General features: G+C 44.0%; 1 protein-coding gene across 1 annotated transcript; it reads right to left on the reverse strand.

Moving 5' to 3' along the window:
- Positions 1-698: 698 nt before the first annotated feature.
- Positions 699-9,076, reverse strand: LOC124005196 (IgGFc-binding protein-like). Its single transcript, XM_046314199.1, has 12 exons — positions 9,029-9,076; positions 7,309-8,535; positions 6,780-7,120; positions 6,088-6,661; positions 5,391-5,995; positions 4,658-5,228; positions 3,910-4,508; positions 3,273-3,816; positions 2,915-3,111; positions 2,565-2,703; positions 2,089-2,417; positions 699-1,968 (listed from the first exon to the last, which is right to left on the reverse strand). Exons 1-12 carry the CDS (start codon positions 9,072-9,074, stop codon positions 1,390-1,392), a joined length of 5,751 nt encoding a protein of 1,916 aa, XP_046170155.1. The 5' UTR covers positions 9,075-9,076; the 3' UTR covers positions 699-1,389.
- Positions 9,077-13,843: the final 4,767 nt, after the last annotated feature.

The raw sequence follows: 13,843 nt of genomic DNA on the forward strand, positions 1-13,843 counted from the left end.
TTCTAGCCATCATTGATCCTTTTTTCCTTTTCCATTGGTTTTGTCTTGTCTTCCCACACACCTGTTTTCAATCCCATTCATTACCTGTTGTGTATTTAACCCTCTGTTTCCCCTCATGTCTTTGTCAGAGATTGATTTGTTGTCAGTGTAGTGTTATTGTTTGTATAGGTGCGTTTTGGGTCCTCATACCCATGTTTTGTTTGTTTGTACATTTATTGTTATGCAGCATACTGGTGGAACTTTATTAAAAGACTCCATATTTACACTCTATTTGACTCTCCTGCGCCTGACTTCCCTGCCACCTATTACACCTATGCTTGACAACTATGATATTGAATCAACGTGAAGAACGGATTGGATTTGCAAAAAGTAATCAATGTAAGGAGATTGTCTTTTTTCACCAAACTTTTAACCTAAATCCAATGACATGGTGACGTGTTGTTGATTTCACGTTGAATTAACATCAGTTGACAACTCAATACCTCACAAGTAATAATTCAAAACTAGATGTTGAACTGACATCTGTGCCCAGTGAGCAGGGGCAGTATATAATATGGCATGGCATATACAAGATTAATATACTCAACCGTTTTGTTTGAATTAATTACTTGAGAGGTTTTGAGTTATCTGACTAAATCAAAACTGTTGTATTTCCAACTAAATGCTTGATAAACAGATGACACATTCATTTTGCTGCAATATGTTTATTATTAGGCTTTTGAAAGTTGTAAAGGATAGACAGAGATACACGCGTACAGAGATAATCTCAGTTTTAGTAATACACAACTCTGGGATTATATTTGAATTTTAATGAATATAGAGTTCAATAACAATTCCATGCATGAATACTCATAATCCCTCACAACATTATATAGTTTGGAATATGTTATCAAATACAGAAGGTCATTTTAAGATACTTTTACGATTTTATGTCGAAATGCTCTAGCCAACAACCAGGACATGGAAGGAACATTTAAATTTTTAAAGGATATTTTGGAGCCATGAGAGTTTAGTTGAAAATTAAGCCTCCAAACTTGATATGTACAGGTTTTACGTATTTGTTCAGGAGTTTTTCATTCAGCCACACCCTGACACCTTGATGACACATTGTTCACCGCTGAGCATGTAACCTTTGTTGCACAGGCAGCCCTCCACGCAGACTTTGGAACAGATCTCTGGGACATTGGGATCGGCACAGGTAGCAGGGCAGGCTGTGCCACATAACTCATAGTGGCTGTGGTATGGGCAGTCCAGGGCTGTTCGAGTTAAGAATAAACAAACATCACAAATGTAGTCCAAATACATTCTGCAAATGCACAAGTGGTTCTATCGTGTCATTATACACATTTAAGACTGTTCCTAAATGTGATGTTTTGTTATAGCTGAGTACTAACGGCAGTTGGAGGCCTTTCTCCACAGTGGTGAGACAACAGCCCCAGCCTGCTGACATTCGGCCACGTAGTTAGCCAAGGCCTCACACAACACCTCCTGTCGACCCTCATTCACACACACATCATAGAGGCATTTTGAGGCAAACTCCTTCACCGGCACTTTCTTATGACACTGTTCAAATGGGCCCCCTCTGTCTGTCATCACACCACAGTACTCTGGTCCAGTGTAAAGTGCCCGGTCTGAATCTGAGCATGTGGGGCAGTTGCTGTTACAGACGTGCCAGCAGAATGGGTCACCGTCAGCAACACTCCAGGATGCCACCCACGCTGTGGTATTTGATGAAAGCACACCTGTGGGAGTGGTGAAGTCATCTGCTTTGTTACCATTGTAGTTGCCACAGATACCACCGAGGTTGTCGTAGTAACTGCTGCTGATGGTCACCATGAAGAAGGCTGTCCAGTCAAAAGTGACCTTCAGGCCGACATCTGTCTGGATGGTCCCTTGGATACCAGACTCTGTGATTCTGATGCTGTCAGACTCCAAACTCAAAGGGAGGGCAGACCTAATGCCATCAATCTGAGACGATAGAGAGATGAGGATTTAAAGAGGACTTAAAGCGGATGGAGAGCATTGAGGATTCTTACATTCAACTTCAACATGTAAAATCTGTATCAAGTATAACTGGAAGCCACCCACCTCCACTGTCCCTCTTTGGCCACTGAGAATGGTGATCCTGTGACCACTCAGGTCTATGTTGGCTGACTTGAGGAAGGAGCCTTTGGAGTTGACGCGCAGCTCGTTCTTGGTCAGGATGCTGAACTGAGGCAGGGATTGATCTTTGCCGGTCGTATTCACCAGAATGTAGGAGCAGGTGCCCATGAAGGAGAATGGCTGGCCGTCGAACGTGCTGTAATGAGGGTCACCGAACAACCAGCAGGTGGCCTTGGACTGGGCCACACATACCGCCTTGTTGTTCATCACTGCACAGTTTTCCTTCTCACGGCATTCAGTATCTTCACAGGGGTCTGACAAAATGTGCATTAGAGACATTAGCAAATCCTGATCATAGTAATATGAAAATAAGAACATTAACAAAGTTCATAATTCCACATCCAAATTCACTAACACAAAGCCATATCTGTTTGGTAGCATTATTATTCATGTTTTTTTACCTGTGCTGTAGCAGTCCATGACTCCATTCTTCAACCCACATTGCTGACCCTCTTTGCACTGTGAGTTCTTGCAGGTGAATACTCCTGCTGCACAGCTGCAGGTCTCAGAACAGTTGCCCAGCATCACAGACTGGCCAGACTGAAAACCAGCAAGACATGTAAATGATATCATTGAGTTTACACTATGGTGGAAACCATAGGACGACAGTAAACAATAAATATTTACCGAGGATAGTGATTGATTATATTCTTTAAGGTCTTTAATTGTAATAATCCCTTTAGGATACCATTGAATTTTTGAGATATGAAAAAACAATTTACTTGTCAATACACAATAAATCAGTATTCACCTTGTAATAGTGTCCATCAACCACACAGCCACAGTTCTCCAGTAGGACACACTTGCCACCATCAAACACAAAGCCGTCATCACACTGGCAGCCCTCCTGGCATAGTGGGCATTTGGGAGACTCACTCAGAGAGTCACAGGTGGAAGAACAGGTGTTGGCACACAACTCATAGTGACTGTTAGCTGGACACGTCAGAGCTGGAGGACAGATGGAAATGTGAGGAGATGCATGTTATCAAAAAAATTAAATCAGCTTCAGCTTCAATTGTTTTTCAGCAGAGCATTAGGTCAGAGAAATATTATACACTAAGATAAACCAGGATAAGGTAAATCAACTTTCAATATCAAAATTTACTCACGACAAAACTGGTCAGATCTCCAGCTGCTGACAAGGCCACCAGATGCCTGACAGAAAGTCACATACGTCTGTAAGTGGCGGCACAGGGCATCCCCACCCTCTCCCTCCTTCGTGCACTCCTCAAAGTGCTCTTGTGGTGGCACAACAGCATGGCATTGGGCAAATGGACCCTTGGGTGACTTTATGATGCTACAAGCCGGCGGGGGTCCACTGGTGGGAGGACACTTCAAGCCACCGTCACATCCTGTCTGACATTTGACCCCTTCCTGAACCACTAACCACCCCGCTGCAAACTTCTCCACAGACGACTCCTGCAGCCCACTGGGCAGCAGGAAGTCATCCTCCTTCTTGTCATTATAGTTGCCACAGAGACCACCGGTAACACCTTTGAAGGTGGATGGAAGCTGTATGATGGCGCCAGCAACGGTGTCGTAGGTCACCATCAAGCCAAAGTCTGTTACCACGATGATGTTAATGCCGTTCTGGTAGGCGCTGACCTTTCCATCTCCGAGTGACAGTGGGAGATTTGTTGCAACGTCATCCACCTGTGAAAGGAGGAAAGATTGAAAACATCCGTTTTTTTCGAATCAAGTGTTGCTTTTTAATACTGAAATGAGTAGATCAAGACAGAAAACTACCATTATTTCCCATATAACTCTGGGAGACATAGATATCTTGTATTTGTAGGCCTGTATTTCAACCCTCCTGGTGACCATTGCATCACCAATCTTGGTCAACTGCTGCACTGATACAACAAATGGAGCCATCGATCCGTCTTTCTCCACAACCTCCGACATTTTGTACACACAGTCCCCATGTAGGTTGAAGCAGCTGCCATCGAACGAGTGGAATCTCCTGGCCCCGCTCACATGGCAGGTGCCCGTACTCATGGGTATACAAGCCTGCACCCCGTCTTGGACCTGGCACTTCTCATTGGGACCGCAGGCAAACTTCACATTACACTCCACGTGTCCATCCTTGTTACACACACAGCGCTCTTTGCACTGGCCACTGGGGAAGAACACCTGGCCCATCTGGTAGTACTGGCCTTGGTGAATGCAGCCACATTCAGCCAGCGGCACACACTCGCTGTCGCTCTGTATGAAGCCGTCGTCACAGACACAGCCCTCGGTGCACAGGGAGTTCCAACAGCTCTCAGGCTCATCGAGGCCGCTGCAGGTCTGGGGGCAGCCTGAGGCACACACCTCATAGTGGCTGTTGACCTTGCAGGAAGATGCTACAACACATTGGGTCAAATTTAGAATTACATTTTGGTACCAGGAGCTGCTAGCTAGACAAACCACTTCTGACTTATTGTAATGATCATAATTGTTAGTCATTGTTTTGAAACACACATCTGATAAGGTGTGTCTGTGCACTACTTACGACAGAAGCTGTCTGACCTCCACTGTTCCACCTTGGCCGGGGCATCCTGGCAGGCAGTGGTGTAGGTGCTGAGGGCGTTACAGAGGGCAGAGGCATGGCCACGGTACATACACATATCAAACACACAGTCCTCATAGTACTCTGTGGGGTCCACCTTGGCGTGGCAGTGCTTGAACGGACCGTTTTTGTCTGTGATTCTGCCGCAGTACTTCCCTGTTTGGTAATGAAGCATCAAGCTGTGGTCACAGGTGGGGCACTTCTTGCCGTCGCAGTCGCTTGAGCAGCCAGGGTCGTTCCCCACTTTCCAGCTGTCCCCAAATACTGTTGGGGTGTTGGCAGGGCTCTTGTCTGGTTTGAGGAGGTCGTCGTTCCGTTGGCCGTTCCAGTTTCCGCAGAGCCCTCCGATGAGGTTTGAGTAGGTGCTGGGGAGGGTTAGGGAGACGTGGCTGTTCCAGTTGAACTTCAGTGTCAGGCCAAATTTGGTCTTCACCACCCCGAAATACCCACTGCGGAAGATGGACAGTTGGCCATCTTCTACATCAAATGGCAAGTTCACATACTGGTTGTTGACCTGGGAAGAGAGAAAGAAATGTTGATGAAACACGAAGGATGATACTGTCCTGATATTTCCTCTTACATTAAGTAGTATAATCATAAAAGCTCATTGACCAAGTAAACCCAGAGTGCAATTATGTCGTTCATTTGGAATGGATAACATTTTAAGGTAGCTTACCAATACTTTGCCAGGGTTGTCCCTACTCATGGTGATGATGTTTTTGAAGACAATGACGGTGACTGTCTTTGTGTAAGACACTGCCGTGTTCCTCCCCCTATTCTGATTCTTTACAAGCACCTCAAAAGACGCCAGAGACTTGTCATCTTTGCTGACCAATTTGGAGAGAACGTAAGTACACGTTCCCTGGAAGTCGAACCTCTTGCCATCAAACGTGCGGTAGTGGGGGTCGCCTGAACCTTGGCAAGAGGCATATGATGTTGGGTAGCAATCTCTCTTACCAATCTGCAGGCCACACACCTCTGATTTCTTGCATGCTGTTGCTTTGCATTCAACCTTGGCTGTTCCTGGATTGCATTCACACTGCTTTGTGCATTTGTCATCTTCCCAGAACTTCATTCCAGACGGGTAGTATCGTCCTTCATAAGAGCAGCCACAGCTCTCCTTGGAGACACATTTGTCTCCACTGAGGACAAAGCCCTTGTTGCATTGACAAGTCTCCACACAGGGTTCCTTGCACTTTGCTTCGGCATCTAGATCTGAACAAGAGGCAGGGCAAGCTGTGCCACACGCCTCGTAGTAGCTGTTTGACGGACATTCCAGTGCTGCAAATGTGAAATTAGAAAATATATTTAAATAATTGTGAAATGTACAATCTAAAAATCTTTATGAAATGTTTGGAAAGAAGAAAACTCACAGCATCCAGTGATTGTCCTCCACTCAGGGCTAATTTTGACCCCCTCGGCCAAACAGGCATCAGTGTAGCTTTTCATGTTCTCACAGAGGAACTGATAGATGCCTTTATTGATGCAGACGTCATAGACACAGTTGTCCATGAACATGCCTGGGTCCAGGACCTTGTGGCAGCTGGCGAATGGGCCGTCTTTTTTGGCCAAGAGACCACATGACTTCTCTCCCTTATATTTCTGTTGGAGAGCCAGAATGCAGCTAGGACATTCCCCTTGGCAGTCATCATGACAGAACAAGTCGCCGTCTTCAGTTCTCCAGCTCTGGGCAAACTTCACCACTGTGGGTTCCTTGTTACCTTTGGGGTTAGTGAACTCGTCATTGCGATCCCCGTTGTAGTTCCCACAGAGCCCACCCAGGGTGCGGAAGTAGCTGCTGGGGACAGTGATGTAGAACTTCATGTTCCAGTCGTACATAACCTTCAGGCCAAAGTTTGTCTTCAGAACAGCATAGCTGCCACTATACACCACCGTTAGGTTTCCTCCGGCCAGGGTCACAGGCAGGTAGACATTCTCACCGTTCACCTAAGAAAAGATCAATAAGCATATGGAAAAACCATTCAGTTCACCTCCTGGGTTGACCAAATTTACCATCGAACCGACCCCAGTCCTGATAATTTCTCTCTGGTCTCTTGTTACTTACCTCAACCTTCCCTTTATGTGTGCTCATCACCACAGTCAGCCCATAGACTGTGACTGAGACTTTCCTTACGAAAGACACCCTCTTGTTCCCTCTGTGGTTGTTCTTGGTCAGGACAGTGAACGGGATGAGGCCAGGATCAGATTTAACAACCGTGGCCATGACATATGAGCAGGTGCCCTGGAAGTCAAATCTCTCCCCATCAAAGGTGAGGTAGTGGGGGTCGCCCACGGCCCTGCAGGTTGCTTTGGAGATGTGGGCACAAACTCCCTTTGTACATTCTTCCTTTTCTCTGCATTTGACTTTCTCACATGGGTCTGGTGGTGGAGTGGGTGGTGCAGTGCCTGAGTGAGAACAGAAGCAACATTCAAGATAACTCTAGTTTTCATGCAGTGCATTTGTTGTTGTTGATTAGAATTGCAATGTGTTGCGTTGCATTGGGGTTGTTGAAGAGTTGTCCTCTTTAACAGGGGGAGGTATTGAGGGGCAGTTGATAGGCCATTTAAGTGTATGTGTCAAATAAACATCTTACCTTTGGTACATACTCCTGTTGTAGCGTAGCCGTCTCTTGGCATGCCACCATAAACGTAAACAGCCATGAGGGAGTCGCCTTTGATGGAGAAATGCTGTTGCTGCTCTCCCAATGGAACATTTACCCACATGTACTTAGGGTCTGAGTTGAATGATGTCCATTGGAGAGATTTCACACAATTATTTTTTTCACAGACTTTAACGGTTTTGATCCCTTCCCCCTCGGAGACAATGACCAATGTGCTCTCGAATTTGCTCTGCGTGTCCACCGACCACTCTTTGGCTAGATTAGACGTTGGGAGGATGTTGGTGAGGAACGGATCATAGGGCTTGTTGTTGCTGAAGTACATCACCATGACCTTCTTATCACTTTTGATGATCAGCGGATATTTGGGTTGGACAGATATCACATACACCTGCCCCTCATTCAGCTCTTTAGCAGTGGATACCTTTCCCTCAAAGATCTTCACTAGAGTGTTGTCCTCTGAGGCCACAATGTTGACAAAGTCTGTTGATTCGGTCATGTGCATGGAAGGAACCAAGTAGTTGGTGGAGAGGCTCTGTACTGGTAGCAGTTGTTCGTATACGTGATTGCAGCGGCCTCCATCTGCAATGCACTCGTGTCCCCCCAGGACTGCCACAGGGTGCTTAGCTTTTACCCTGGTCCCAGTGAAAGTGGTGTAGCTTTGGTAGAGGTAGACCTGGTATGGTTCCATGGTAACAATCATTGCCTTTCTTTGCTTCCAGGAATCCACACCACTGAGATTCATGTTGGAGACAGGGATGATCGTGATCTTGTTGGGCTCTTTGCCGTTGATAATAGACATAAGCTTGTGCATGTTGCTTGGACCCCCTACAGGGGTGAAGGCCACATAGTCAGTACCCAGCTGGTCAGTCGGGAAGACCACACTGCTGTCTCCGGTCGAGAACTTGTAGTTGAAGGCCACCACCGAGATGTCAGAGTTGGAGGTGACCTGCACTGTTTTGGTGGAAGCTCCTGGACCCCCAATTTCAGCGGTACCAGGTATGCCGATCCATTTGGTGTTCTGTTTTTCTATTTTCACTGAGGTCGAGAAGCCGATTGCATTGACCTGAATTTGAACAATGGCTGGATAATCCTGTGTGGTTATGGCCAGTTTAAGACTCTGATCATCTTGGAAGCTCAGCAAATAGTTCGGCATAAAGGCAGTAATGAACTCCCGCCCCACTGGGCATGATCCACTGACTACTAAACATAAAGGAAGAAAGACAATTTCACAGATGAGTACCTGCATTCTTTTCGCAACCATTTGACTAACGTAATATCAGTTTAATAAGGAAACATATACTATAGCTTAATTAAGTACAGTACAATTGTCTTGTTCCGACTGCTCTTGCTGAATTCACTGACTGTGAAGTGTCATTTTAGTAAGGCACAAAATAATTTGTTTTTGCTTGAATGACATGACCTTATACAAATGTTTGTGTACATAACAATACACATGCTGTCGCTTCCCCCTGCATAGCTTTATAACCAGTATTACATGTCTATATAGTGTGCCTTGCAGAACAAACTACATGAATGTACTTTCTAATTAGAGGAGTCTAGAAATATTTAATGTGCCAAGCTACTGTATGTTTATGTTTACCCATAATGTTAGATAATAATAAATGATCAATTTGCTCAATTCTGGTAGTGATTACATGACATGTCATATTGAAAGGTAAACTGTGATTCTTACCTCTGAATAGGGTGACAGCCACACAAAGCAGGAAAGTTGTCCCCATGGCTACTGACAGGAGAGAAGACAAGTGTAATTAACAGTAAAGGCATTTACTTTCATTAATTAATATCCATCAATAAATTACATTCACAAAAATAATGTGATTACTATGCATTAGTACATTGTACATGCATCTACGAAGACAGGAAATAGTTTATTTCAAATCACTTTCAGCTCCGTAATAATTTGGTCTTCAACTGATACTTTTCACCAATATTTCTAATGCAATATACTGACTTAATGTCCATACTTTACCTGTTGGTGGGACCATGAAGGATATAACAGACAGACAGGGATGAGAGGGTGTCTTATATTGTGAAGAGGATGGATAAAAAATAACACATCCTTGCCAAAGTATTTAATTACCGTTCTTATTAAGTCAACATAGCGTATATATGACTGTAATGCATATATTGACAACTTTGCGTCTTTAGATTCCATCTAACCAAAACATTTACATAGGCTTTGTCACGTCTACTCCCACTCCTTCCCTCTGGCGTTTGAAGTCGCCAGTATACTAACCACTGGTCCTGGGATCCTTCATTATGCACACCTGGCATCCATCATTATGTGCACTTCCAGATCATTAGGATACTCACCTGGACCCAATACCTGGCATTGTTCCTGTGTTCATGCCTTATTGCCACTGTTATGCTTTCTCATTTCATGTTTCTTGTTTTATTAAATGTTTCACCTGCACCTGCTTCTCGACTCACAACGTCTACTTTTGTCGCACACACCCTGATCTGTTTCACCTGTCTTTGTGCTTGTCTCCACTCCCCTCCAGGGGTCACCCATCTTCCCTGTTATCCCCAGTGTATTTATACATATGTTCGTTAGTTGCCTGTTTTTCTTGTTTCGTGAAACCAGCGTTTTTCCCCTTGCTCCTGTCTGTTCTAGTTCCGGTTTTCTAGTTTTCACGATTTGACCTTTCTGCCTGCCCTGACCCTGAGCCTACCTGCCGTTCTGTACCTTTCCACACCACACTGGATTACTGATCCCTGCCTCCTCTGATCCGGAGACTGCCTTCCGTTGTGTATCTTTTGCACCCTGTCTGGATTACTGACCTATGCCTGCCCCTGTACTAGTAATACACTTTTTTTCTGACAATGTCTGCATCTGGGTCTTACCTGAAACGTGATGGTACCAACTGGCCATGACCGACCCAGCAGACTCAGACCAGCTCCACAATACTGTCTCCCTGCAAGGAGCCACCATTGGACGACACGAGAAGTTACTGCAATGTCTTTTGGAGGGGCTCCATACCCTGGCAGAATGCCATGACCAGGCAATCAATACTTTGCTGGAGCAATTCCGCGGGTCACACCCATAATAAACAAGCAAGCATTGTTCCTTCACGGATTATCGGAGGAGGTCAAAGATGAGCTTGCAGCCCGGGAGCTGCCCATGCACCTTGACTCCCTCATAGCCTTTACCATCCTGTGACCTGTCGTGCTCGATTCCCACCTCGCCTCCGAAGAATCCCAGAGACCCCCAAATTCTACATGTCCGAGTGAACCCGACCAGCCGTGTTTAGTAGAGCATTGCAGTGGTCTAATCTAGAAGTGATAAAAGCATGTATACATTTTTCTGCATCATTTCTGCATCATTTTTGGACAGAAAGTTTCAGATTTTTGCAATGTTACATAGATGGAAAAAAGCTGTCCTTGAAACAGTCTTGATATGTTCATCAAAATACTGTACAACCATCAAGATTAATTGTCGGATCCAACAGAAGATCTCTTTGTTTCTTGGGACCTATAACTAGCATTTCTGTTTTGTCCGAGTTTAAAAGCAAAACACTTGCCACCATCCATTTCCTTATGTCAAAAACACTGGCATCCAGGATGGGCAATTTTGGGGCTTCACCATGTTTCATCGAAATGTACAGCTATGTATCGTCTGCAGAGCAGTGAAAGTTAACATAATATTTCCGAATGACATCACCAAGAGGTCAAATATATAGTGAAAACAATTGAGGTCCTAAAACGGAACCTTGAGGAACACAGAAATGTACAGTTGATTTGTCAGAGGACACACCATCCACAGAGACAAACTGATATCTTTCTGACAGATAAGATCTGAACCAGGCCAGAATTTGTCTGTGTAGTCCAATCTCTAAAAGAATGTGGTGATCAATGGTATCAAAAGCAGCACTAAGGTCTAGGAGCACGAGGACAGATGCAGAGCTTCGGTCTGACTCCATTAAAAGGTAATTTACCACCTTCACGAGTGCAGTCTTAGTGCTATGATGGGGTCTAAAACCAGACTGAAGCATTTCGTGTACGTTGTTAGTCGTTGTTAGTCTTCAGGAAGGCAGTGAGTTGCAGTGCAACCGCTTTTTCATTTTTTTGAGAGGAATGGGAGATCTGATATAGGCTGATAGTTGTTTATATTTTCTGGGTCAAGGTTTGGCTTTTTCAAGAAAGGCTTTATTACTGCCACTTTTAGTGAGTTTGGTACACATCCGGTGGATAGGGAGCCATTTATTGTGTTCAACATAGGAGGGCCAAGCACAGGAAACAGCTCTTTCAGTAGTTTAGTTGGAAAGGGGTCCAGTATGCAGCTTGAAGGTTTAGAGGCCATGACTATTTTCATCAATGTGTCAAGAGACATAGTGTTAAAAAATGTGAGTGTCTCCCTTGATCCTAGGTCCTCCCAGTGTTGTGCAGATTCAGGACAACTGAGCTTTGGAGAAATATGCAGATTTAAAGATGAGTCCGTAATTTGCTGTCTAATGATCATGATCTTTTCATCAAAGAAGTTCATGAATGTATCACTGCTGAAGTGAAAGCCATCTTCTCCTGGGGAATGTTGCTTTTTAGATAGTTTTGCGACAGTATAAAAAATAAATGTAGGACTGTTCTTATTCTCTACAATTAAGATGGAAAATTAGGATGATGAAGCAGCAGTGAGGGCTCTTCGATACCGCACGGTACTATATTTCCAAGTTCATCGGAAGACTTCCAGCTTGGTGTTGCGCTATTCCATTCCGTTCCAATTTTCTGGAAGCTTGCTTGAGGGTTCGGGTATTTTCTGTATACCAGGGAGCTAGTTTCTTTTGACAACTGTTTTTTGGTTTTAGGGGTGCATCTAGTGTATTACGCAAGGTTAAATTAAGTTCCTCAGTTAGGTGGTTAACCGATTGTTGTACTCTGACATCCTTGAGTAAGTGGAGGGAGTCTGGAAGGGCATCTAGGAATCTTTGGTTTGTCTGAGAATTTATAGCATGGCTTTTGATGATCCTTGGTTGGGGTCTGAGCATATTATTTGTTGCTATTGCAAACATAATAAAATGATGGTCCGATAGTCCAGGATTATGAGGAAAAGCATTAAGATCCACCATATTTATTCCACGGGACAAAACTAGGTCAAGAGTTTGACTGTGGCAGTGAGTAGTTCCAAGGACATGTTGGACAAAACCCACTGAGTCTATGATGGCTCCGAAAGCCTTTTGGAGTGGGTCTGTGGACTTTACCATGTGAATATTAAAGTCACCAAAATGTTTATTATTATCTGCCTTGACTACAAGGTCTGATAGGAGTTCAGGGAACTCAGTGAGGAACGCTGTATATGGCCCAGGAGGCCTGTAAACAGTAGCTATAAAAAGTGATTTAGTAGGCTGCATAGATTTCTTGACTAGAAGCTCAAAAGAAGAAAATGCAGTCATTTCTTTTTTTGTAAATTTAATTTTGGTATCGTAAATGTTAGTAACTACTCCTCCTTTGCGGGATGCGTGAGGGATATGGTCACTAGTGTAACCAGAAGGAGAAGCCTCCTTTAACACAGTAAATTCATCAGGCCTAAGACATGTTTCAGTCAGGCCAATCACATCAAGATTATAGTTCATTGACTATAACTGCCTTGGAAGGGAGCGATTAAGTAGCACTATTTTGAGATGTGAGATATCACAATTTCTTTCAATAATGACAGGAATGAAGGAGGTCTTTATTCCAGTGAGATTGCTAAGGCGAACACCGCCATGTTTAGTTTTGCCCAACCTAGATCAAGGCACAGACACAGTCTCAATGGGGATAGATGAGCTGACTACACTGACTGTGCTAGCGGCAGACTTTAGCCCGATAGGAAGGAGAGTAGTATTCCAGAAAATATATAATTAATACAATCTTTGATCCAAGAACGTAGTACCAACATCTCTGCTGTGTTATCTGACCAGCAGTGACTGGGAAAATTATTCTTATTGAAGACTTGAAGGTTGTGGAGAAGTACTGATGTCAACATAAAACATCTATTTCGCTGAAATTTCTGTCAAACTTCTGCTTTTTGGAGAGTTAAAAATTCCACCGGCCACAACAATATAATAGCTTAACCATCAAACTGATTTCTGTTATTTTGCAATATGACCCACTGGCAAAAACCTGTTGAATCAATGTTGTTTCCATGTCATTTCCACCCCCCAAAATCAATACTATGATATTGAATCAACGTGAAGAACGGATTGGATTTGCAAAAAGTAATCAATGTAAGGGGATTGTCTTTTTTCACCAAACTTTTAACCTAAATCCAATGACATGGTGACGTGTTGTTGATTTCACGTTGAATTCACATCAGTTGACAACTCAATACCTCACAAGTAATAATTCAAAACTAGATGTTGAACTGACATCTGTGCCCAGTGGGCAGGGGCAGTATATAATATGGCATGGCATATACTGTCATGTTTTGTCATTGATTGTCATGTCTTGTCCCTGTGCTTCCCCTTCTATTCGTTTCCCTCTGCTGGTCTTATTAGGTTCTTTCCCTCTTTCTATC

Source organism: Oncorhynchus gorbuscha, linkage group LG19, assembly GCF_021184085.1.
Source record: "Oncorhynchus gorbuscha isolate QuinsamMale2020 ecotype Even-year linkage group LG19, OgorEven_v1.0, whole genome shotgun sequence".
Taxonomy (NCBI): domain Eukaryota; kingdom Metazoa; phylum Chordata; class Actinopteri; order Salmoniformes; family Salmonidae; genus Oncorhynchus; species Oncorhynchus gorbuscha.

Bases quoted from the DNA above. Each gene is read 5' to 3' on its own strand.
- LOC124005196 (XM_046314199.1), bottom strand. From the start codon at position 9,074: ATGGGGACAACTTTCCTGCTTTGTGTGGCTGTCACCCTATTCAGAG. The intron at 3,817-3,909 runs GTAGTTTTCTGT...CTCCTTTCACAG, and splicing joins GAGTTATATGGGAAATAATG to GTGGATGACGTTGCAACAAA. The intron at 2,704-2,914 runs GTGAATACTGAT...GCTGGTTTTCAG, and splicing joins TTGATGGACACTATTACAAG to TCTGGCCAGTCTGTGATGCT.